The following is a 26,970-nucleotide window of genomic DNA, read 5'->3' as shown; positions in this document are numbered from 1 at the left end:
CTGACTCTCCTGCACATATTATGGTTCCTTTGAGTTATGAGAGGTTTGTTAAGCTTTGTAAAATGAACATCATTTAAGAAATAGACTTGAAGCTTACTAGGACCAGACACTGCAAGATAATGGAGACTGTTGATTGCTGATATGCCATGAACAGACACAAATACACACCCTCTCTTGACCTCCTCATGAATATGCACGAGGAGCAAGGAAATCAACACACACTATGTGACAAATACACACTGTCCATGCACACACATCTCACCATACAACACCACAAACATACATATACATACCACACACATACTACATACACACCACACCACACACACACACACACACACACACACACACACATATACCACAGGCATAAACACCACATACACATCAAAGCACAAAAAGGAAATGTTTGTTTTCTCTGCGACCTTTTAGTGCTGTTGTTGTTGATGAACAAAAGAGTTCAAAGAAGGAAATCAAGAGATAGAAAAGTGAAATACTTGTCTGAGGCCTAGAGTTCATCTTTGGCCCTTCCTTTTATCTTCTTGTTTTCAGAGGTAAAAAAGAATAAAGAATCAAGGACAATTAATTGATGTGGTTTGGATTAGAGTAATGTGGGCTGGGTACAGGTAATGAAAGAGTGTGATCTCTCAGTTAGTGACCAAAATTACAATTATTACATAGCCTAACTGTTAGATTAAAGAAGCTAAAAATTGGTCCTGCAACATGGCTCAGCATATTCTTGCCAAACCTGAAGAACCTGAAAAGAAAAAAGCTCCCCCAAAGCTGGATAGGATTATGTTCCCAGAGGCATAGAAAATGGCTACCAGTCACCTGTAACTCCAGCTTCAAAGAATCCAATGCCCTCTTGTCCTCTGGATGCACCTGTGCACACACATGGCACCTACATGTCATGCACACAGACAGACTCACACACATGTAATTTAAAGTCAAATCGCTTTTAATCTACATTTGTGACTGTCATGCCCCTGCATCTTCCTCCTGTGTCTTACTTAATGCCTAACAAAACTTAAGAAAAAGCATCCACTCAGCATGCCCCACAAGGGGCAATGGTAAAAATCAGTCCCAAGTGTGACAGTCTGTCATTGCTGTCGGCAAGGGCTTGCTGTATTCCGTCATAATTATTTGGAAGGAACTTTATATTGAGGTGCACTTAGGTTGCTGTCACCACGGAATAAGGACTTTGTAACATCTGCATATATTCATCCATAAATATCCAAATGCAAGTCATTATCACTATCAATTCTGCAATAATATAGAAATGTATTAAGAATCAGTATGAACCTAGATTCTGTTCTCCTTGGTCGGTTAGGTTCTTCTGGTTATTGTATGTTTCATTTGATTTGATTAACATCAAGCAGAGGTTTGTTCGTGCATTTTCATACATTTATTTCTGATTGCTCATCCCTTTCTTCTATCTCAACTTTTTTTTGTTTTTCTTTTTGTTTTTGTTTTGAGACAGATATTTCAATGTTTAGCCCTACGTGTTGGGGAACTCACTATGTAGACCAAGATGGCACTGAACTCAGAGATCCGCCTGCCTCTGTCCCCAAGTGCTGGGATTAAAGGCGTGCACCACCCACTGGCCCAATTTAGTTTCTATCTCTGCTTTCTAACCACCTCCCCCTTTCTGCCCACAATGGTCTCTTTCTACTGAGGAGCAGTATCACGTGTGTCCACAAGCCTCACCTCAGTTTTGAAACCCTATAGTCCTTGCATTGATGTCATGGACTTTGGCTGCCTAAACTGTGTTTGATGCAAGTACCCAACTGTGTTTGATGCAATTGATTCTTTCCCACTACTTTTCAATAAACCATGAATGAAGAAGCTGGGGAAGATCTTTTGTATGGAAGAGGGTAAGGATATGGGATCCCAGGAGGGGTGAGGAGGATGTAAGAGCCCTGAGCCTCGAGGTGCCCCAGGGTCAGAACACTCGAGGCTGAATTATCTGAGTCCAGAGTGGGAGGAAAGATATGTTCTTTGCACAAATCAGACTTATGGAATCTGGTCTTTTCACAAAACCAGTGAGAAGTGTGTTCCTCAGCTCCTCAGTCAGCATTCCTTGAAATAACTGAAACATTAGTAATCTTTACCACACTAAAAAACATAAATACATGGATCAGATCACACAGGAGTCCTCTGATGAAAGCGTAACAATGGGAGAGTTAAGTATAATTTGCTGTTTAAACTTATATGAGTGTTTGTATGTATGTATGTGCACCATACATGTGCAGTGTCAGCAAAGGTCAGTAAAGATCTTCAGACACCCTTGAACTAGAGTTACAGATCACTGTGAGCTGCCATGTGAGTGCTAGGAACTAAACTGGGCCCTACAGAAGAGCAGCCACATTCTTAACCCTGAGCATCTCTAGAGCCCTGATTTGAATGTTAAATCTTGCCCTTCTAGTATGAGCCACTAAAAATGGGGAACCACTGTTATATCATTCATAGCTTCAAATTCATCTGATTCATAATTGCTTGCTGCTTGTGTAGTATCCCCCGCTAGGGGTCTTGTAAGTCTGGGCTTTATTTGTTGTGAATCTAGTGCCTTACATCCATAAGCTAGACTTAAAAAAAAAAATCTTTATAATAGTGAGTTTTTTCTTTTGTATTGTTCTTACTAAAAACATTGGTACAGAGGCATGTATTTGTTTGAAAAGATGATTTCTTTCTTTTTTAAGATTTATTTAGTTTCTGTTTATGTACATGTATGTTCAATGTGTTTGGTGTGTATATGTACTTCTGTATGTAGGTTCCCAAAAAAGGCCAGAAAGAATGCCAGATCCTCCAGAATGGCAGATACTGACTGCTGCTTGGGAGCCTCCTGATATAGGTGCTAGGAACTTAACTGAGGTGCCCTAAAGGGGACAGTGAGCTATTAACTGCTGAACCATCTCTTCAGCCTAGGTTCTTTCATGCTCAATATAAGTTAATACTGAGGAGATTTACAATGAAAGCCAATGGGTTTCCTTAAAGAATTTCTGGGCAGTATTTCCTCCTCTGGTTGCCTATGCACCATGAAGCACATCTTCTCAGGCTCTTAGGAACAAGCGTACAAGGAGACAAAAGCTAGGTTACTCAAATAAGTCAGAATTTTAGACTCTTAAAGTATATTATTTATTTGTTGGCCTATCAATATTTTAAGTGTTTAATATTAAGATAATTTAAATTGTTACAGACTTGTATTCATGATCTATGTCTTATTCCTGGAGTCTCTTTAAAATTACTCAATTAAAAAATGAAGATAAAGATATAGAAAGTATGCAATGTTTAACTCTTCAGTTCGTTGTGTGTGGTGTGTGTGTGTATGTGTAAAATGCTAATGTTAGATATCTTCATCTAAACTTTAGATTAAAGGCCTTAAAGAATCTTATAATTCCTTCATTCCTTTCCATCTTTTATTTCTAACCTTGCAAAGAAAGTTTATTTCTAAGTTTTCCTGGGGAAATCCCCTTTCTATCTACAATCCTTTATTTCCTCCTTTCTAAAGTGAAATGATATTTAATGATTACAGACTGAGAAATCCTAATCCGGAACTAAGTGGAACATCTTGAATTGCCAGATTTGCATTAGAGATGCTCAACTATTGAAGCTGGGTTAGTATTCCAAAATCCACGAATTGAGGAATCTGAAATCCTCCTGACTCAAGCAATTAAGGAACACTCTGCCTGTGTTTGATCATTCATCTCTCCATCTATCTGGAGTCCCCTCTCCACACCCTGCCCCTACGTCTCGGCTTCCCTGCTGCACATTCTTTTAACAGTTCGTCCCAGGAGTCTCAAAGTCTGCTTGTTATTTTAAATTTAGTTAATCGCTGAGTTCCCAGAACCCTAATGGCTGTGTGGATTTTAAAATGTGTATTTAACAATGAACCCCCATGTCCCTACAGCTAACAACTCCCAGCTACTGAAACAAAATCAGTCTTCTCATAAATTGCCCTCAAAAAATACATTTGTGTCTAGATAGAAAAGGAGAAATTTCCCAGAGGGTTTTGAACTAATGGTCTGTTTTTTTTTTTAAAGACTTTAAAGGGGGATAGGGTTGGTAAAGTGCTTGACTCAAGACAGACTGAGGCAATCCTGACATCTCAGCACTGTGGAGGAAGAGACACCCCCAGTTTTACTTGCTCTTCGCTTTCTCTGTATTTGGGAGGAAGCAACTTCAAAAGGCATTAGCCTTGTCTTACAGATTGAGCATTCTAGAAATCCAAGCCAGTGTTCTAGACAGACCTCACACTGTAGCATAACTCTAACACGGGGAGGTTGGTACAAATACTCAATTTTGAAGTTCAAGTTTTAGGTCTACTGTGTATTTGTGCGGGGTGTATCACGTGTTTTAATATTCTCATCAAACGCCCTTTCCTCAGAGTGCATTTTCACGTAGAAATGTACATTTCACTGAGTGTGAGAACAGTTAAAAAGTCTAATTGCCTCCCCCAAATTGTCATTTCCACTTGTATATTTTAAGCATCCCATGCCTGCCGCTGTGAGCTGTAGATGAAACTTTAAAGCAATAATGAGGCTGTAGAAATGGCCCAGTGATTAAAAGCGCTTGCTGCTCTTGCAGAGAACCTGGTTAGTTTGAATCACAGCGCCCGTATGGTGACTCACAATCACCTAAAGAACTTCAGTTTCTGGGGATCTGGTGCCATCTTCTGGCCTCCATAGGCTCTTGCACAATGTAGCAAACATAAACCCATGTGGCAAACACCACATGCACATAAATAAAAGGGTTTTTTTTAAAGTATTTTTTTTAAAACAATGTAGTGAATATTGTGTCCAGCTGGAAATTTTTCAGGACACAATGAGAAAATTGTTAAGTGTTATTTCCAGTTAGGGTGACAAGACCGAAACAACTTGGGAGAAGAAAATATTATCCTCCTGCCCTGGGGTTTACTTCAGGCCACATTATGGCTTCAGTGGGTGGGCCACCAATTATCGGGATGAGTTACTGGTCCTACTTTCATGCCATGGAAACACAGCAGCTACATGTCCTGTCTCCAGATGCTGGCATGAAGATAAGACCAGATCTGGGGCTGAGCATGGATGGTGGTGGCTACTGATGGTACACGGGTGAAGATGACAGGAAGGAAACAATGTCTGCACTGTTGAAGGTCAGACATTACTCTGATTCTCTTTCAGGAAGCCTTGCTGAAATTTCACCTGTACCCTCTCCCTTGTCCTCGCACTCCTCAAGGGTCACCTGCCAGCAGTCCCGTTGGCAACGTCACGTCAGCACACGTTTTCCAGAATCCCCTGAAATAACTGCCAAACGGGGCCCTGGATCTCACAGGGCCTTAACTTACACCCAAAAGTGCCCCTGAACCTGTCCCCTCAGATCCTGACTCACCTGTCGTAGTAGCGGTAAGAACTGTGTACTGGTAACAGGAGTATACGGATCGTGTGATGTTATGTTTTTGAGGCTATAATAACATTCAGTTTTTCATGGCTCTCTATAAATAGAAACTTCATTTTTCATTCAGTCTGAACAGAACTTCGAGAGAGTGCATAGTATTGAGTCGTATATATTTGGTTATATATACTGTTGGGTGATGGTATAAAATGTGTGTTTGTAGCTGGGGACATGGTTCAAGAATTAAGAGTGGCTTGCTACACTTACAGAGAACCTTATTTGGGTCCTAGCACCCACCATCAGATGGCTCACAACCACCTGTAACCCTACCTCTTGGGTATCTGATGCCTTCTTCTGCCTTTCAGGGTCACCTGCATCCATGTGAACATACCACATACAGACACATACATGTAAATAAACAGGAAAGTTTAAATTTTTTAAATAAAAATAATAAAATATATTATTCAAATTTTCATCAAGAAGTCTGATGTAATTGCTTGTTTTATTGGAATGTTTTACGTGTTATCCTGTGACCATTTTATACTGATTTTTAAGGCATTTTACCTGAAACTTAGGTATTTAATATTAACTCTTCCAAAATGAACTAATAACACATAATACATTATGGCTTGACTCAAATGGTTCCCTAAATGAAATTAGACAAATAGTTTCTTCTTACATCACAATGAAGAAGAATTACATGCTGATTCTGGGGATGCAAGCTTATAACCCTAGCGCTCAGGACGATAACTGGGAATTCAGAGACAGCTTGAACTTCACAGTGAGTTTGAAGCCAGCCTGAGCTATATCCTAGGAAACCATTTCTCATAAAGAAAGGAGAGAGGAAGGGAAGGGAGTGAGGGAAAGTGAATTACCAAGTATTATCCAATGGGTGATTAAGAAGATCTTAATGTGTTGTTTTATCATCCATATGCATAAAGAGGAAATACCTCCAATTACTGATGAACATGTTTTTGGTGTTAGCCAGCAATATCTTCATTTTGGAGACTTGATCTTAAAGCGTTAAGTATTTTTTAAAGGTTTTACTTATTTTTATGTATAAGGATATTTTGCCTGTGTATGTGTATGGGGTGCCCTAGGAAACCAGAGGATGGTGACAAATTGGCTGGGTCTGTAGCTACAGATGGTTGTGAGCTACCATGTGGGTGCTGGAAATCAAACTCAGGTCCTCTTGGAGAACAGCTAATGCTCTTAAGCACTGAGCCATTTCTCCACTCCCTAGTAGTAAGTATTTGTTTAAGTAGAAAAGGGCAAGTGTTTTAAGCACAATCCTGAGACTGTCTTAAAAAATGTTTTTGTCTTCAGTTACTGAAGATGATTATTTGAATGTATTAGCAGCACGAAGCTTTCTTGTGTCTCATTTTTATTAGCACCTATGCTCTCTTAATAACTAACAGCTGATACTAAGCTTCACATGTTTTATTGCTTGCAGCTTGTCTGTAAACCCCATATATTATCACTGTGGACGGATACTTGAGATCAAGAAAGAATGGTCTATTTCTCCTACAGCTTTAGTGGATTCATTCCTCAGTGGTGTTTCGTGAACCCTGTAGTTTAGGGGCTTGTGGCAAAGGCAGAATCACCAGGGCAAATGGTTCCAAGCGAGGACACTTTGTTGTTGGGGAGAGTGAAGGCAGAGAGAAGAGAGGTTGTGGGGCATGTTATCCATTTGAACCCCATCCCCATGGCCTATGTTCTTCCCCATAGGCCCAGCTTTTAAAAGATAGACTAGACAACACCACAGCCTCTGGGTAAGATTTGAACACATAACTCCTGGGGCTTGCTTCTCATCCAAACTTTAGTGCCCTATGATAAATAAACATTGTGTATTGTAACATCTTTCTGTTTATTTCTTGTCTTTCTACAACTATGTTTAAGTAGAAAAAAAAATACCCAACCTTGATTGATGGGTGAAGACCAGAGTAAATGGCTAACCTAGGTACTCAAGCTTTCTTCATGCCAGTGTTCTAACTAAAAATGAGTTCTGTGGGCTTTCCACCCACAGGGTCTTCTTCCCAGTGCTTGTTGTGCAGTCAGAGACCAAGACATGCCTGGCTTCATACGCTCACTGTGCCAGAAGCTCTGCTGAGGAGCTCTTGGTCTGTTTCAGGGCTGAGTGTAGGGCCCGGGTCTGCCCTTGTCCTAGGGCTCATCTTGAGGAACAGTTTCTGGTCAGATGACTAAGCATCCTGTTTGTTCCTGTGCTCCCTCTGCCCCGCCTGGTGATTTGCTGTAGGGCATTGTTGACTCTATTGTTGGTATGGTAATTTCCCACCTGCCTAGGTGGAAGTCCTGGTGCAGCAGTTAGATTGGTAATTTCCCACCTGCCTGGGTGGAATACCTTGGCAGAGTGGGGTATATAGATTTGCCCCAAGGCTAAATAAATGGCATTCGGCTGATCTCCTTTCGAATGACCCAGGTCTCTTTGTGTGTTCTTTCAATCTCCAGGCCCTTGTCCGACTCGCGTAAGGTACAGGTGGCGCGGGAACTGTACCGAGGGGGTAACACAGAATCGGGTGTTACAGCTGAGAGTTCTCTGAGTCACTGGACCCCATCTCCAATTCCCTTAGGTTAACACCCTGTAATTGTTCGGGCATCTGACATTCAACAGGCTTGCTGAGGGAAGCATTGTTCTTTGTTCTGTACCCTGAGACAGGATAAAGTCCAGCAGAGTGATTTGGGTTAAGAACATCTGCTTCTAGCTTCTACAAGGGGTTCCCCCTCCCTCAAGACTTGGGAGAAATAATCATCAGAAAGAAAAAGCTTGGGGTGGTTCAGGAAAACTCTACGGCTTGCCCTGCTTCACCCCACCAAGATCATCTTGGTTGTTGTTAGAGGGAAGAATGTCACAGAGTTTTCATAATAAGAGTGAAGAAAAAAACCCAAGGGGATTTCTCTGTCTCCTTGTTCAGTGATGTTTAGAAATCCAGTAGTGTGCATTTTATTTGTTTGGGCTTTATAAATCTATAATTCAAACCAGGTTTTATAATCCCTTTAATGCAGCCACCCATGTAGTCACAGAATGCTCCAGAAACACACGACTAACTATTGTGGTTTCCCTTGCTGAACTCGAAAGACTTGGCATTGAACCCTAGTCTCTTGGCTGTCGTAATGCCTTTGCAACAAGCTGGGATTTTTTGTTTTGGGGCTTTTTTAATTATTTTTAGACAGGAGCTAACTCTATTTGAACTAGTAACTTAAAGAGTCCTCATAGGTATTGTCAGGCAAGTGAAAACCCTTCACATGATAAGCTTTCACACATGATTAGGGGTCATAAGTTAGCAGTGCACTTTTTATTTCTTTTATTTCTTTTCTGTTGATTCCTAAGGAAAAAATGATGGATTTTCCTCATTTTTAGAAATAAATCCCATATAATGCTTTTCTGTTTATATTTCAGGGTTGAAAAACTAAATTTACTTGTTATGATGGTATACTGTAGCTCAGAAATATTTTACTGTGTGTACAGTTGAGAAATTATGAAACATTTAGAAATTCACATTAGATATTAATTTCTTCCCCTTTATTCTGGGCCATTGTTAAGTTACCATGAGACAATGTTTTCCTTGGGGTTTTTTTGTATTATGCAGAAGAGCCCAGGTACAAAATAGAAGATTAAATCTAATTGTGAAGTAGTTAAACAAATAATAAAGCAGGGGCTAGTTGGGGATCTCAGGAGAGTTTGTGGATTACCTTTTGATCTTGAAAAATAGTCAAGTTGTTGAGAAAACATACAGACTCTCCTTTATACCCACATCTATGTGGTATATTCACCTCATTCACTTCTCTGCCAACTTCCACCACCTTGGTTGCTCACAGATTGCATTGACTCAGTTTTGTTCCAACAACAGTGGTTTATAGTCATTCAACCTTTCCCCACAATATTCCTCTCCTTTGTTCATTCCCTTACAGCCTTAAAGGATTACTGAAAATATTTTGGAAAATTTATTTGAGAAAAAAATAAAATAAATATCCAACATTCTATTTTACTTTTGCTGTCTTTTATTAAAAATATGATTAGAAATTATTGAGTATCCTGACTCTAAGAAATGAATGGAACAATGAGGCTCTTAAAGTGTCCCATTGGGGAAGATAATCATGGCCAGACGTGTGCCAGAACCTTCAGAATTGCTTCACAGATCGATGGCAGTTATTTCAATGTTTTTACCAAATATATAAACAACGTTGCAAGCATTTCAGGTGTAAATATGTGGAGTGAGGAGAAGGAAGAAGAGAGTAAGATGAAGTTTAGCATCCTTTGGCTGATCACTCACTCACCAAAAAGGACTACCTATCAGCAACTGCATGTAAATACAAAGTGGGTTTTCCCATTGGACACAACAGTAGAAGCTATGAAATTTTATTGTATTTGTTGTGGTGGTTTTGATATGAAACATAGAGGCTCCTGGAAAATAGCTAGAGCTAGATGACCCTGACTTAATCAATGGATGGGTCTATTGATACCTTTACAACTTGTTGGGAGATGTGGAAAGCATGGTATGGGAGCCTCATTAGATTAAACCAGTCCCTAGGGTTATGCTTTAAACAGTGTTCCTTAATTCTGGCTCTTCCCTGGCTCTCTCTTGCCTTCTGTAAGCCATGATGTAGGGCACACTTTGTCACTGCCCTGATATATTGTCTCAGTTCTGGTTCAAACCAGTGGAGATCCTGAGGGTGGATGGACACCCCTAAACTGTGAGCCAGCGTAAGTATTTTTCCCCTGAAGTGTGTGTCCAGGGAGCAGTTAATGTTTGTGAGATACTGTATGCATAAAAGTGTTTTACAACATACAGAGGTATTGATTTTTTTCTCTACATTTCTCAGCTGTGGGAGACCTTATTCACAAGGGAATCCTCCTGATGGACCCTCAGAGAGAAGTGGCCCAGCCATTCAGAAACCAAACAGAGCAGGTAATACACATGTTGGATTCTGTTGCTCAAATTCCAGTAATTTTTATTTATATTTTCCTCCTGACCAAAAGGCAACTTGAATTCCTGGCCTTTTCTTTTCAAATTTGTAAATTTTTTAATTTTGAAATGTGTGTGTGTTTGTGTGCCTGTGTATGTGTATGTTTATACACATGAGTATAGTACCCATATAGGCCAGAATTGGGCATCAGATCCTTGGAGCTGGAGTTGAGTTATGGGGTGATTGTGAGCCTCTTTATATGAGTGCTAGAAACTGAACTTCTATAATAGCAGGCAAATGTTCTTAACCACTGAACCATCTCTCCAGCTAATTTAAAATTAAATATAAAACTTAAAAATACCAATAAGGAAATAAAAATCATCCTCAACCCACCTATCTAAATTTAACTCATAGCAAAGTTTCAACATGGACTCTCCCATTCATTTTCTGTAATTTTCACAAAATGTACATTATTTTATAAGTCAGATCCCCTTTGTATAATATATAAATAACACTGTATATTATATGATATGCTATACATAAATGGTGACTCATCTTGATGCCTTGTTCATTACATGGTTGTCTGTCCTAGAAAGTTCATGAGATCATAAATCCAGATGCTATGACCATGATTGTACCACTTTTCGTGATAATATGGTTTTTCTTGAGGCAATATCTGAAGTTAAGAGCATAGGTGCTGTAATCTGGACCACCCTTCCTTCTGTTTCCCCACTCATGTGTCATCTAAGTTTTGCACCTTAGTTCCCTGTACTTGCAAAGTGGCAGAGCGACAATAGTCCCCACAGCATAAGATCACTGCAAAGACCAAGTAAACTATGTAGAGGGATGAAGAGATGATTTAGAAGTTTTGAGCATAGACTGTCCTTCCAGAGGTCTTGAGTTTGATTCCCAGCAGCCACATCTGGTGGCTCAATAGCCATGTGTTGGAACTCCAGCTCCAAGAATATGATACTCTCTTGTGGCCTGTTTGGGCACCAGACATGTTGAGCTCACAGAACCATTTATTCATTTATTTCTCATTGGAATATGGGGTCACTGTAAGTAGTTACTTGCTTGTTATGTAACTGTGATAATTATTCTTGTTGACATAGCTCTATGGCTCACTTTGACTGTGCCGAGAGCACACAGTGTCCGAAAATGAAACATCTATGAAGTGTTACTTCAGGTCGTGGCACCACCAGGAATCATTGTATGTCCCCATCAACATTTCGTGGAAGACACCCTCAAATAAAATTTGTTGACAACTTTTTTTCTATGAAAATCTTATATAGCAATATGCGAAGGGCCAGGAGAAGTCAAAGGAAAGCTACCTGTGTGGTTATTGTGCAGCTTATTGAAGACTTAGGATGTTTTTCTAAGTCTCCCAGTGCTGACAGAATGAAGGATCAGGACAGGCCACCTTCCTGGGCTTTCAAATGCCATGATCCTCCAAGGCACAGGGCACCTTTCTGGACTCTTTCAGTGCTGTGTTCTTCACTGCAGCTTCTCCTTTTGCTCCATATACAGAAGCTGCAAATATCAGTTATGTTTTTATTCTGTCCTTTGTTCCTAAATTTATCTGGCAAGCAATTACATTAGAAAGATGGAAGAAAAGAGGATCCTGGGATAATGTTACAAATGTCTCATTCTTCCTGAAGACTGTGGAAACATGTTCTTTAGACACTTATGTTTTCTAGTTGGATTTTCAGCTAACAATTTCTGACTGGAAGGAGAGATAGTAGAGGAGAGAAAAGAAGGAGGAAGCCCAGACCCCCAAGGAACTGGACCATATGCATAAGATCTGTTCACTCTCAAGAATGAACCATTGCTTCATGCTCTGCAGGCTACTCACTCCTGGGTGTGTTAGCATCATCATTCCCATGACACAAGTCCTTAATTACCATGTAGTCAACTGTTCTCTGGCTTAATGCAGTGAAGGAATAGAGGAAACAGAAATTTAAAACAAACTAGGGGATGTAGCTTGGTGGTAGAGTTCTTGATACTATTGTGTAAAGCTCTGTTTTGATTCCTACTACAAGAAAGAAAGAAGAAAGAAAGAAAGAAACGAAATAAAGAAATAAAAAGAAAGAAAGGAGAAAAAGAAAGTAAGGAAGAAAATAAGGAAGGAAGAATAAAGAAGAAAGAGAGGGAAGGAAGAAAGAGAAAGGAGGAAAGATGTTAAACTATACAGAATTAATACAAACAATTGATCTGAAAGTTACTATTGAGAGATCACTGACAGTCACATAAGTCACATATCTTAATTCCCATCTAATCAATAGGATTAGAAATGTATTGGGGAACTGAAGAGATTGTACAAAAGATAGGGATATATATTACTCTCCCAGAAAACCTGAGTTATGTTCCCAGCACCCCATGATGGGTAGTTTTCAGCAGCCACTGCCTAACACTCTCCAGTTCCAAGGGATCTAACACCTTCATCTGGTCTCCATGGCATATAAATCATGTGTATGCAGACAACGCTGTATACACATAGTCAAAACTAACCTAAACCTTGACACTGTATTTTCCCTCCCTTTTATTCTATGATTTGATGTGTAGATACACGAAAGCAGTCTCCCTAAACATTTCATTATATGCTGATGTGGTCCAGGAGAACTTACTTCCTTTCGTCCCCTTCCCCATCACAGGTCTCTTATAACAGGCTCTTCTCTTTCCATTGCAGATGACACTTCCCAAGTTACCTCTGATTATGAGACCAACAACAACAGTGACAGCAGTGACATTTTGCAAAATGAAGAGGAGGCCGAATGCCAGAGAGAGCCACCGAGGAAAGCATCGGCTTGTGGCACCTATACTTCCCAGACCATGATCTTCCTGGTAGCCCCACATCACTAAACTCATCATTTAGATAAGAATTTGCTTCTGTTGCAGATACCGGCTTAGGGATAAATTCTGTTGTCATTAGATTTATATAGCTGCATCTGTTTGGTTCCATACGTCTGTAGCCTTCAGGTGTATTGTTATCTTCCTCTCTGAGCATATTGATTTCATCATGATTCTTTGATTTGGTAGTGAAAAGTATAAGTGTTATGTATAAGTTACTGACTAACTCAGTTGGTAGAGGCTGTGACTCTTAATCTCAGGGTCATGAGTTCATGTCTCGCATTTAGTGCCATTTGTAACTGGAGGTTTCTCTCCCACCTACCAGTTCCCAAATATCTACTCAGAGGCTTAATATTAATTACAAACTGATTGACCTATTAGTTCAGGCTTAATATTAACTAGCTCTTACAATTTAAATTAACCAATTCTATTAGTTTATATTTTACCATGCGTCTTGTGGATTGTTGTCTCTGGTGGCTGCTGGCATCTCCCCAACTCTGCCTTCTTTCTCCCATCTCTCTGCTTGGATTTCCCACCTGGCTCTATTCTGCCTGGCTATTGGCCAAAACACCTTCTTTATTAACCATATTAAGACATATTCACAGCATGTAGAAGGGCATCCCACATCATCTGTGTATGTATGTCTGCATGTGGTATGTGGTGTGAGTGTGTGTGTGTGTGTGTGTGTATAAGTGCACATGCAGAAAAGTACACATGGTAAGCCCAGACAACAATCTTAGATGCCTTTATTCAAGTTCTATCTGCTTTATTTTGAGACAGGTCTCTCATTGGTTTGGAGCTCAACAAGTGGGCTTGGATGGATGGCCAGTGAGCCTTAGGAAACACCTTTTTCTATGTCCCCAGTTTTGACATCACAAATGACCTCCATCAATCACACTGAATTTTTTTAAATAGATTTTATGGATAAAACTCATTTTCCATGCTTGCATAGCAAGCTTTTTACTGACAAAACTATCTCTACAGTCCAAAGTATTCATCTTTACATATGAATACAAAAAATGCAGTAGAAAACCATGAACAAATACAAGAAAAATTAATAAACTAATGATATTAAATGTTAATATAATATTTAATAAAGAGAAATTGATTGGTTGACTAATTTTTCTTAAGGAATCTTTTGTTTTATCTTTGATATCCCCTTGATTAGAAAGTGAACAAGTATTTTTTCCTTGTATTAGTTCAGGTTTGTACTGATTCTAAAAGTTCGTTTGATGGTGACTTATCTTGTATAAAGACAGTCACTGGTGTACATTTGAGTGAGCTTAAGCATGACTATCAAGGGCAGGGAGTAGTTGACTTGTCTATAATCATTAGCTGCTGCCCTTAGCATTTTCTTTAATCATGGCTTTGCTATTTGTACATTCAAACTAGTTTTTTAGTCAAATTTTTTCAATATTTTATTCTCTTTACTTTGTAAAATACTTGTGGTGGGAAAATTAGTGCCCTGATTTGGGACACTTAGCACACTGACTGCCTTTACATTTACATAGAGCAAGTTGTTTAGTGGAGAGCAGATCTCAGTGATAAAATTACATTACTGAAAGATATACCAGCTATTATTCTTCAGGATTAATGCTGATCTGAACAGCTCAACTATAAATGCAATTAAACTAGAAGGGCAAAACCTTTGTCCACTGCATGCATTTCTGTCAAGGATCTAACTTAAGTCAGGCTTGCAGCTCAGACATATTTACTAAAGTATAGAGAGAAGGAAGTTTAGAGATAGCATCAGAGTTTTCTGAGGGCCCCCAGTCTTCATTAAAAAGTCTTGCAAATTGCTGCAAAAGTAGGAATGCTAACATTGGAGAGAATATCTGTTAGTCTGGGCTGTGTGTGAAAAAGGAACATGCAGGGAACAGGCTACGTAAATGTCAGTGGAACTGCGTTCACTACTGGCCTCTTTACTCTGGGCTCCTGTTTTTTTTTTTTTTTTCTTCTTCTTCTTCTTCTTCTTCTCCTCCTCCTCCTCCTCTTCCTCCTTCTGTTTGTTTGCTGATTTTAAGATTCATGGACTTTTAAGTTATTTATTTCTGATAGCAACAGTTATTTATTGAATTAACTAACATGATGATTGTTTTAATAGAAAAGCTATATGTGGTTCAAACGTCTTTATCTCTATTACAGGACAAGCCAATTCTTGCTCCCGAACCCCTAGTCATGGATAACCTGGACTCAATTATGGATCAGTTAAACACCTGGAATTTTCCAATTTTTGATTTAGTGGAAAATATAGGAAGAAAATGTGGCCGTATTCTTAGCCAGGTAAGAAATTTATTTGAGTGGATGACATGAAACACAGAAGGAAACAAGTCAGTTTGTTGCTAATCTGTACATTCTCAACACTTGTGGGCAGGCATGCAGGAAGAATTGAAATTTTATCATAGAACATGTGGTGCATTTTATGGCTATGTGCTGACCAAAAACAACTGGAATTCCAATTGAGTGTTACAGCCTACAGTTAAGATGTTATGTAATTGTTTTAAACAAAGGAGACAGAGGCAGAAATAGATTAGCAAGATGGACAAGTTACCTAAATTCATAGAATTAAGCCAAAGAGAAGCTGGCCTAGCCTCAGAAAGGAAACTCCTGTTTACAATGAATCAACCCCTATAATTATATCTTCCAACTATCGTTTTAACTTCTGAGTATCACAGTGCTTAGGCTTCATCAAAAATAAGATATTATGTAGAAATATGTATGTTCCCCACTGGCATGTGAAACATCAGAATTTCATGTGTTTGAAACCATCTCTATCATTACCAGAAATACAGAATGGTGGCTGGGGTGCATGAAAAATGTGTTAGTCTTGTCTCTGAAGAGAGACTCTCTCAAGGCTTCCCCATTAAAGTACTGGTTGTTTGGTGGAAGTGGAAAGGAAACATATGGAAATTGGGTGCTTAATCATGTTTTTTTCCAAAAATTGAAGGTAAGTGTCCTCTTCTTGACTCCTTAGGCACCAGGTACACATATGGTGCACATGTATAAATGTAGCCAAGCACATTTATACACATAAAATTAAAGTAAATAACTAAAATTTATATTTATAATCCAAGGGGTGATACTATGGTATATCAGTATATATTTAAAATATGCATATGAGTAAATATCACAGCACCCTTGAAAAGTGTTGACTATGGTGAATCTGAGGTCACCCTTGGCTCTGTGAATCTCTACCTCAAAAGTGGCAAAGCAACACACATCCAAAATGGGTTCAGTGGGATCAAGGACCACTAATAACTTTTCTGCCAAATACTAGAAACCTGTGAAACACTGGTTCTTCTTTATCCCCAAGACTGGCCGTCCTCAGCTTCTCTGCAAGAGCCTGAATATGGAACATCTCGGGGAGGACAGTCCACAGGATTTGCATGGAAAGCTGGTGCTTCTACTATTAGTGTTAAATACACGGGCCCAGAGAATGCTTCTTGTCTCCAAGAAAAGACCCTTTCCCTAAAGGAATTATCAATCAAGAAATCTCTTTCAAACTAATGATGGATCAACTAGATGATGAACCATGAAGCAGAAGTTAATTAGCATCTGTATGATATGTCATTGTCCCTCTGCTAGACTTTATTCTGGCCTTGACCATGATACAGTGGCAGACAGCCATGTTTGTTAGGAGCTGAGAGTTCCATTCATTTCTTCCTGAGTTCTTAGTGCCAAACTGTCTGAAAAGCTCACTGATGCTAGCAAGTTCAAGGCAGTCACTGTATTCCGCTTGTCTTAGTATCAAAATTTGTTTCTCCTCCTAAGAGCACTTGAATCCAATTACAACATGTACATTGAGAGTGAGGCTGTTTTAGAACAAGGTATATACTGTATCCTGCTACAAAATATAGCTGTGCTCCAGGCAGTACCTTTCATTCCTTTCTACTAGAGATCCTGTGCACTCTATGTAAGGAGAATGAGAAAATTAGCATGCACTGTAGCCCTTGAAGCATGTTAGAGGTTTGCTGTAGACTCCCTTTTTCCTCTTTTCTCCTTGAGACAGTGTCACATTGTAGCACAGGATGACCTATGAGAAACTCTCTATGTAGTTTCAGCTAGCCAAAACTCCTGACAGTCTTCTTACCTCACCCTCAGAGTTCGGGGGTTTCAGATTCCAAACACCATACCTGCGTGTTTGTCTCTAATCTCCACAGTAACTTTGGTATAGGTTTTTAGTGGTGGTGGTAGATGCAGTGGTTTGGTTACCTGCTTTGCTCTTCTTGTTGTTTTTGTGTGCGTGTGCTTTTTAATTAGGCAATATCTTACATAACAAAGGCTGGCGTCAAGCATGCTATTTCGCCAAAGATCACATAGAACTCCTGATCCTCCTGCCTCCAATCCCTAAGGGCTGAAATTACAAGCCTATGTCACCACACCACTTTTGTTTACAAGTTTTATTTGTTTGTTTGTTTTATTCTCACTGTTATATAAAATGCTAAGGCTTGGAAGAATATACTTTTTTTCCCCTTTCTGTCTCCAGAATCCTTTGTGAGATTAGCCTTCTTAGAAGTCCGTATTCTTTACATTCAGCTACATTGCAGCAACTCATAAAACACCACAGCTCCTGGCCTTGTTGAATTCTTTTGCCTCTCAATTTTTTACATGCTTATTTTATGCTTAGCAAAAATCAATTTATTTATCTTATTTTATTTATGTGTATTAGTACTTTTCCTGCATGTATCTCTGTGTCCCACATGCATGCATGGTTCCTGTGGAGGCCAGAAGAGGGCCTTAGGTCTCCTGGAATTGGAGTTTCAGATGGTTGTGATATACCATGGGCACTAGAAGTTGATCATTGGTCCTCTGCAAGGGCACACAGTGCTTTTAACCACTCCAGCCTTCAGATTTTTAAATTATATTTACTTTTTTAGTGAACACAGCTTTCCCAGTTCATGATCTTCCCTTCATGAATTTGGAATGATGGTATATGTGAAATATTAGGTGGTTAATTTTGATAGATCGATATCAATGTCCTTTTGTGAAATCTGACTCTAAAGTAGCCTACTAGAGTCTTAGCCCTTAGTTCCTCTTTGAAAGGTTTTAAGCTTTATGGTAAGTCTCTAGGCATGGTGCCACATGTCTTCAATCCTAGGACTTGGGAGACAAAGGTAAGTCGATTTCTTTGAGTTGGAGTTGGAGGCAAGCCTGACCTAATATTGAGTTTCAGGCTAGGCAGGGCTACATTGTAGACCATATATATGAAACTCTAAGGATTTAAAGTTCTAATCATTTTGATTTCCCAATTGTGGTTGTGGGGTTTGAAGTAATTATGATTATAAACTCTAAAACTGACATACGCAGTTTGCATTCTGGCTGTTCCATACTAACTGGGTAATCTTCTGCAAGTTGTTCAACATCTCTGTTTTCAGCATCTCCTGCTATCAGATATTGGGAATTCATAGTATCAATCTCAAAAGATACTCTGAAAGCTAGAGAGATGGCTCAGAGGTTAAGAGCATTGTCTGCTCTTCCAAAGGTCCTGAGTTCAATTCCCAGTAACCACATGGTGGCTCACAACCATCTGTAATGGGGTCTGGTGCCCTCTTCTGGCCTGCAGGTATACACACAGACAGAATATTGTATATATAATAAAATAAATAAATAATAATAAAATAAATAAATATTAAAACAAAAAAGATACTCTGAGAACTTTCTATAAATAACTAGTATGTGCTGATTGATTAGGGTGCATGTCTCATTTGCTGCTATGTGTATCTACACCATTGCCATTGTTACTGGAACTATTGTTGATGCAGCACGTATTGTTAACTTCTATAGAGCTTATATGTAAGAACTCAAATATTGGCCAAAACAACAATAATGAGAGTAATTGGAAGAACTCTTATGTCTAGCATTGAACTCAAAGCCATAACAAGCTTCTAGTCATATCCTCCCATGTGCTGGAATTGCAGTTGCCAGTTGCCTGGCTTAGTATGTGTGTATTAAAGTGTTCCATCATCATCATCCAGTTTAAGACCCCAGTTCATGGTTCATAGTTATACTGTTTTTTTTTCTTGGTTTCCTGAATGTCTATAGGATTTATGTGCAATAATTGTCTTAAATACAGATGACATAGTCTCAGTGGTGAGGAAGTCCACAGACTCAGTACACAGAAGTCTTCAGTGTGTTTAATACTTCCAATAGGAGTATCTCTACTGGGGGCACATCAGTGTGGTTGATGGTTGTACACACTGACCTTTCACCATCTCTAGCATCATGAGTGATGTCTTACAAGGTCTTGTTTCCTCCTTTTCCAGGTATCATACAGACTGTTTGAAGACATGGGCCTCTTTGAGGCCTTTAAAATCCCAGTTAGGGAATTTATGAATTACTTTCATGCTTTGGAGATCGGATACAGGGACATACCTTGTGAGTATATGTAAGCTAATCCAATGCTTGCTCTTCAGACCTGCAGAGAGTGGTGGGAGGTCCAGTCGTTAGCTAATCTATGTGACATCATTGTATATCAGTGGCTGCTGTTAGAAACGTGTCTCCTTTTCTGCACACTCTGTGAGACCCTGGAGCCTTACCCACCTCTTCTAGCCTCATTTCTTTATCTTGAAAATAGGGTCATGAGATCTGCTTCACATGAACGTCAGGACAAAATGGGTTGATACTTCTTAAAAGGTTAGAATATGTGCCTTGCATATCTCTCATAGTTGTTTGAGGTAAGACTGAATATTAAATTTAAATTCATCCTCATTAAATAATCACCTGCTTTCACTGAGTAAATTTAAACTCTTATCAAGTATCTAATTAGTTCAATAATTGAAACAAGAACATTGGATGCTTTCTCAAGATGAGATATATCTGGTAGGTGTTCAGAAAGTATAGAAGGAGGTGGCTGAGTTAATAGTATGGAAAAGAAGAAACATACAAAAATAGTGATGGGGAAGTTGTAAAAAATAAATAAACCCCAAGATGAGGGCACTGTCAAGAATTTCAGCTTTTATTATTTAAAAAATTATAATAATGAAGACAGAATTGAAAAGAGAGGCTAAACGTTCCTGTCAAATCCACATAACCACTGGATGTAAACATGATTGCTATACAATACTATAGAATGGATGGAGCTGAAGAACATGTCCAAAGACCCAACTAAAGGAGCTCTGGAGATGCATAGCATCCATATGGTATTTCAAACAAAGAGTCCTATCCAATCTGGTAATTTGAATATGTCTTAGAGATGTGCTCTTTGTAGACTCTGGCAGCATGTGCAGTAAAATTGGATGTATGTCATTTCAAACATGATTTCCCTTTTAAGTTTGCTTTTATACATTTTGAACTTCAAAATCCCATAGCTTTTGCAGTTATCAGGACTTGAAATGAAGGGCTGAGGTGTAGCCCCATTGGTAAGGTACTTTCCTGGCAAGTAGGGAGTTGGGTGGCATGTGTCTGTAATTTCAGCACTCAGAATGCTGAGGCAGGAGGATCAGAAATCTATGGTTATCCAGGATCACATAATGAGTTTAAAACAATCTTGAGCTATAGGAAGAGACACCCTGTATTAAAAGCAAAAATGGAAAAGAAAATAAATTTTAAAAATGCTTATATGTGGACACAAATAATTGGCTTATCTCTGAAAAGGTTGAATGTGCTCGCCTAGTGAGCATGCTGTCATTAATATACTCACATGAAGAGGCATAGGACATACAATGACAGGAAGAAAGGAGAAATGCAGTCTGCCACTGAGATGGGCTGAGGAATACAAGATCAATAATGGGCAAAATCAGTCAGTTGGCTTTGGGGAAGAGGTGCTTAATGATGCTGGGTCCTTTGGGAAAGTCTGGCCACTGAAGCCTGTGGAAGTTGGAAGAGAGAGATGAAAAGGAGGTTGTTGCAGGGGAATCTGGCAATATGCCTGGCTTCCTTTAATGTGACTTTCCCAGGGCTCAGCCTGGTCAAATGCCAGCAAGTGACATAAATGTTAGTGATTTCACAAGGATTAGGGAGTTACATAAATAAACATTTTTCAGAAAGGAAGCCACAGGGAAGCAAAAATACAGTAAGGCACTAGACAGTATTTACAAATTACTGTTTTATTCACAAATGTATTTTAATTTTTGATCATCAGGCTTGATTGAATTCATTTAGATGCCACATTGCATAGAAATAGTGTGATGTGTGGCCATTCTGCTTTGCTATGATCTAGAACACATTGCTGTTTGTAGTGTCTCATGAGATGATGGGAAACACAGGAGCCTGGTATCTGAGTATAAAAAGAAGTCCAGATTCTAAAGCTTGTTATTTTGTGTTTTATATTTCCTATTTTTAGATGAGCAAATAATTTATTTTTTAAACTATTGAATTGTCCATCCATAGAATAATTTATATAGTAAGGATACTTATAGGGCAAGCAGATTGACTCCATGGATAAGGATGGTTTCCATCAGAGCTGAGAACCCAAGATTGATCCCTTGAACCCAATGTTAGGAGGACAGAATTCACTTACACAAGTTTTCCTCTGACATCCAGGTTGTGCTTGTGTGTGTGTGTGTGTGTGTGTGTGTGTGTGTGTACACACAAAAAGAAATAAGTAAGCATTAAAATAAATAAACTCACTTGCACTATCCGAGATCTCTTGGCTCCTTGCAATTCCATACCCTGGGAAAGCTTTAGCTTGATTGGCACTGCTTCAAAATATGATGTCTCCTCTTTGTTGAGCTTAGACATTTAGCCTAATGTGAGCAAGCTATGAAAGCCTTGCTTCTCAGAGTTTTAGTCACCAATACAAATGTTCACTGGTCTGAATATTTTCATATTGACACCCCTGAAGAATTACACGTCTGATGACTTTCTGTAAAGAGATCCACAATTAACATAAAAAAGCTGTGGACGGAAAGTGAAAATGGAATCAGATGAACCATGACTTAATACTTTATTCACACCTTAGAGATCAAGTCTTTAGTCAGAGTTTGCCTGTAACACCGTTCAGGGCAAAGGGGAGCATAAAACTCAACTGACATTCATGTGAGTCTCAGTTCATCTAGATGTAGCTCTAAAAAGGAAAGGATTAAAGAAGAAACTTCATGAAGCAGCAGGTGATATAACAGTCTACATAGGCAACTTATTAGTAGAAGTGTGAAAAATATATGATTTCTTCGTGAAGATTGGTGCCGATGGACACCTGCTGATTCCTAATGGTAAAGGAGGATATGAGGTATTAGATATTGTCACTGGTCCCTTCGGCTGAGCATCTTTGTTGTAAATAAAGAAGAAGATGCATTCATTCGAGATCATGTTTGATCCTCCAAACCATTCATATGAGTAAATTAGGTCTTTCTTTCTACATCTCTATGTAGTTTTTCTTATAAAGGAGCAAAGAAACAAATGTAAGCATGACATGTTGAGTTTCCTGAATACATAGGCTTCTGGAAGAATCAGACACTGATTTTTCCACTTTGGATATCTGCATGCACAATAAATGCTATGGATGTGATTTTTTGTTACTGGTGGACATGATAGAATTGGTGGAAGTATTTTCCAGAAGTACCTTCCAGGGAAGTTTGCATGCCTTTCTTGGATAGTTAAAATGTGTCCACAGAAGTGTTTGTCCAGTAGATGGCACTCTTAATCCTTGGACCCGAGTTCACCAGCTGATGTGCCCTCACTCCTTTGCATCCTTACAGATCATAATAGAATCCATGCCACTGATGTTTTGCACGCTGTGTGGTATCTCACAACGCAGCCGATTCCTGGCCTCCCAAGCGTGATTAGTGATCACGGATCAGCAAGCGACTCGGGTGTGTATGAATTATGCCTGTGCTCCTTGTACGAGCCAGGAACTCTGATCATGTGCTTTGTTTTCAAAGGATATCAGAACAATGGCTACAGCTTTGCAGTTTTTAAGATTGTCTGTCACTTTCACTTCTTCTCCTCAGATTCTGACAGTGGATTTACACACGGACACATGGGATATGTGTTTTCAAAAATGTATCATGTGTCAGATGACAAATATGGATGTCTGTCTGGGAATATTCCAGCCTTAGAGTTGATGGCCTTGTATGTCGCCGCAGCCATGCATGACTACGATCACCCAGGAAGGACAAATGCTTTTCTGGTTGCCACTAGTGCTCCTCAGGTAAAGGTTCAATTTTCATGAGGGGAAAACATTTTAGGGTACATTTCTTGGAGTACAATTAATTTTCCAGTTATGGCTTGTAAGAGGCACTCAAGTCTGTATGGAACTGACCTATCCTTAGTCCTCAGGAAAATTCTTAAAGGACTTGTTAATTTCCAAAAATGTCATGGCTTGTGCTAAGATAGTTATAGCAGATGTTTGACCTTGTTACATAGGAAGATCATTTCTCAGATGCCTTCTTAGGAGAGAATCAAATGAATAACTAACAGTGAATACCCTCAACAAAGCAAAGACAGCTTACAAACACGTTCCTTTCTGAAAAGACTGGAGAACCATGTTTTTCTTGGTCCTTTAAAAGCATAAGACTGTTTAGACATCTTACTCTTTGAAAATATTTTTATGGCAACACTTATTCTTAGTGCTTGTATTTTCATTGGTAGGAATTTACTGTTCATTTATCTTACACATTGGGAAGAATTTGTTTTGCCTGAACGAAGTTTCTTCAAATGAAAATGTTCTTAAAATAATTACACACACATACATAATTTATATATAATAAATAATTTATACATGTAATAATATATAAAATTATATATAATAATTTGCAGAAAAGGTTTTAAGGGGAGAAACTTATATGTCAGAAAATAGAATTACCCAAGAAAAGGCATTAACAATCAAGATAATTTTTAATAGCCAGCATAAACCTGAAGAATTGAAAGCCTTCCGTATCCTCAGAGACTTTTGTGTTTCCTTTTTAACTTAAGAAGTTAGACCCCCTCTTCTTCCTTCCACCCTAGGCGGTGCTGTACAATGACCGTTCAGTTCTGGAGAACCATCATGCAGCTGCAGCGTGGAATCTCTTCATGTCCCGGCCAGAGTATAATTTCTTAGGTAACCTGGACCATGTGGAATTTAAGCATTTCCGGTTCCTAGTCATTGAAGCAATTTTGGCTACTGACCTGAAGAAACACTTTGACTTTGTAGCCAAATTTAATGCCAAGGTAAGTAGAACTCTGCCAGTGTTCATTTTATGACACATCAAAGGGGTCTTATAACCAAAGTATTAAATGAAACTCAATCACGGTGAGCTTTCTGTGAGAAGGGAATGATTGAATTATTGATCCCCTGGTTGGCCTCTAGGCACACTCTGAGTCTAGATGCTTGCGAAGTTGAGGTCTTGGCTGTGTATGTTAGACTTTGTTCTACAGAGAATAGGAAACATTAGCTGCCACTGTTGCTTTGTTTGAGTTAACAAATAATCATGTCTACAACGTATGAGGTAAATTATCTGACAGCAGAAGGAAGGAAAGAAAACTTGAAGCAAAACTTCATGTATCAAACTTAAAAGTCCAATATTCATTCAAGACAGCTTCTTATTTGTTCCTTGGAAGAAGCCTTAGTAAGTAAAGTATTTGCTTTGTCAGCACAAAGACCTAAGTTTGACCCTTAGAACCCACATTTGAAAAAACAAAACTAAAAAGCTGAGCGTGGTAGTGCTCATGTATAATGTCAGTGCCTCAGCATTGGAGAGGCAAACACAGGAGGCTCCAGAGTCTCACTGGCCTGCAGCCTAGCCTACTCAGAGAGAGACACTGTCTATAAAGCTCCTGAGGAAAGATACATGAGGTTGGCCAATGCCCCCTACACACACACACACACCCACACATACTCCTGCATGTACATTTATGCATACACATACAAAAGAAAACTTCTTACTATAGTTTTATGATTTAGTAGAAATTAATGCTATGTGCTAGCTTCAAGCAGAATCTCTTGTAAGTTCAGTAATAGTTTCTTCTTCATTGATTAATTTTGGTTGAATTGCATCAACTTTTTATCTTCAGTGCAAGTTGCTGACATTAGTTCCAGAATCTGAAGTCCTTGTGTTTGATGTTCTCATTCCTACACAGAAAGAAGACAAAAAAATTCTGTTGTCATTTTTCATGTTCTACCTGAGCTGTCATAGAGACAGAACATATTGGTTTTGTCTCTCAAACAGGTGAACGACGATGTTGGGATAGATTGGACCAATGAAAATGATCGTCTCCTGGTGTGTCAAATGTGTATAAAGTTGGCAGACATTAATGGGCCTGCTAAGTGTAAAGAACTCCACCTGAAGTGGACGGAGGGCATCGCCAGTGAGTTTTATGAGCAGGTAACTCACTGAGCTGCTTCACCCACCACAAGCTGTGTGTTCTTGTTGTGTACAAGTTCACCAAAGCTTCTTTCCCGCCATGACAGCACAATCATTCCATCTACATTCATAATTGTGCCAAACATATACCTTGGGCAGTTTCAGTGGGAATTTAAAAATGGCACATGAAAATGAACTAAACTCTTAAATACTAAGGTAAAATTATCTGCAGGCATTTTTGGAGAGACATGTCAATATGACAGAATAATCTACTGAGATGATGTGACACCTTTAAAATGCTGAACTGCTACAGGGTTGCTTATTGTAGTAAAAGTAACATTAGATGTGCATAAGAAAACCTCAATTGACTAGCTAAGTAACAACAATGTACGAAAGAGATGCGTGTGTGTGTATGGTGTGTATATATGTGTGTGGTGTTATGGTGTATATGGTGTGTGTGTGTGTGTGTGTGTGTGTGAGAGAGAGAGAGAGAGAGAGAGAGAGAGAGGTATGGGGATTGTGTGGGTGTATATGTGTTGGAAGAAGGGTGCTTGTTGGTTCCTGGCTGTTCAGCCCCAAGATAATTACACAGAAACTGTATTATTTAAAACACTTCTTGGCCCATTAGCTCTAGCTTTTTATTTCCTAACTCTTAAATTTTAATTAACACATTTCTATGCATCTGTGCATCATCACAATGTCGTGATATACCATCAAAATTTCAGCACATCTGTCTGCAATGGGGGCTCCATGGCTTCTCCTGACTCTGCTTCCTTTCTCCCAGCATTCAGTTTAGTTTTCCCCACCTACCCTGTTCCCTGCACAGAGTCAAGACAGTTTCTTTATTAACCAATGGTATTCACAGCATAAAAGGGAAATTCCACATGTGTGTGTCTGATGTGGGTATGTGATGTGTGTGTATGGTGCGTGTGTGTGGTATGTATGCATGTATGTATGGGGATTCTCTCTGTGTGTAGTGTGTGTCATATGTGTGTGGTATGTGTATGGTGTATGTTTATGTGTGGTATATGTGTGTGGTGTGTATGTGCATGTGTGTATGGGGATTGTGTGTGTATGTGCTGTGTGTGTCATGTGTGTGTGGTGTGTGTGTATGGTGTGTATTTATGTGTGGCGTATGTATGTGTGGTGTGTGTGCATGTGTGGTGTATGTGTCTGTGGGTGTGGTGTGTATATATGGTGTATATGGTATGAAGTGTGTGTGTATGTGTGGTATGCATGTGTATATGGTGTGTGTATGGTGTACGTGTCTGTGTGTGAAGTGTGTGGTGTGTGTGTGTGTGTGGTGTGTCTGTATAGTATATATGTGTGTATATGGGTGTATATGGTGTGTGTGTGTGCATGTGTGGTGTGTGTATCTGTGAATGTGAGGTATATGTGTGTGTGCATAGACACACAAACTCTATGTATGATATAAGAATAAAATATTTAACAGACTCCGTGAAAAGCCACTACATGCTAGAAAGCATGGGTGACCATCCCCACATAAACCTCCATTGATCTAATTATATTTGCAGTTCTGAACAACTTCCTTAAAAAGTTTTGAAGTAAACGAGAGGAGAGAAAGGCGAGGAATCAGTGACATACTGGG

General features: G+C 39.1%; 1 protein-coding gene across 1 annotated transcript in view; it reads left to right on the top strand.

Moving 5' to 3' along the window:
• Pde3a (phosphodiesterase 3A) overlaps positions 1-26,970 on the top strand; it is a 282,570-nt gene that overhangs the window by 234,925 nt on the left and 20,675 nt on the right. The window contains 10 exon segments of the mRNA XM_038319708.1: positions 5,157-5,335; positions 5,338-5,372; positions 10,210-10,295; positions 12,980-13,134; positions 15,286-15,423; positions 19,404-19,515; positions 22,776-22,889; positions 23,028-23,227; positions 24,025-24,228; positions 25,227-25,382. Of these exon segments, the coding sequence (XP_038175636.1) occupies positions 5,157-5,335; positions 5,338-5,372; positions 10,210-10,295; positions 12,980-13,134; positions 15,286-15,423; positions 19,404-19,515; positions 22,776-22,889; positions 23,028-23,227; positions 24,025-24,228; positions 25,227-25,382 (1,379 nt within the window).

Source organism: Arvicola amphibius, chromosome 2 (assembly GCF_903992535.2).
Source record: "Arvicola amphibius chromosome 2, mArvAmp1.2, whole genome shotgun sequence".
NCBI classification, from domain to species: Eukaryota; Metazoa; Chordata; class Mammalia; order Rodentia; family Cricetidae; genus Arvicola; species Arvicola amphibius.
The sequence above is the reverse complement of the archived record's forward strand: the minus strand, read 5'-3'. Positions and strand labels throughout refer to the sequence as shown.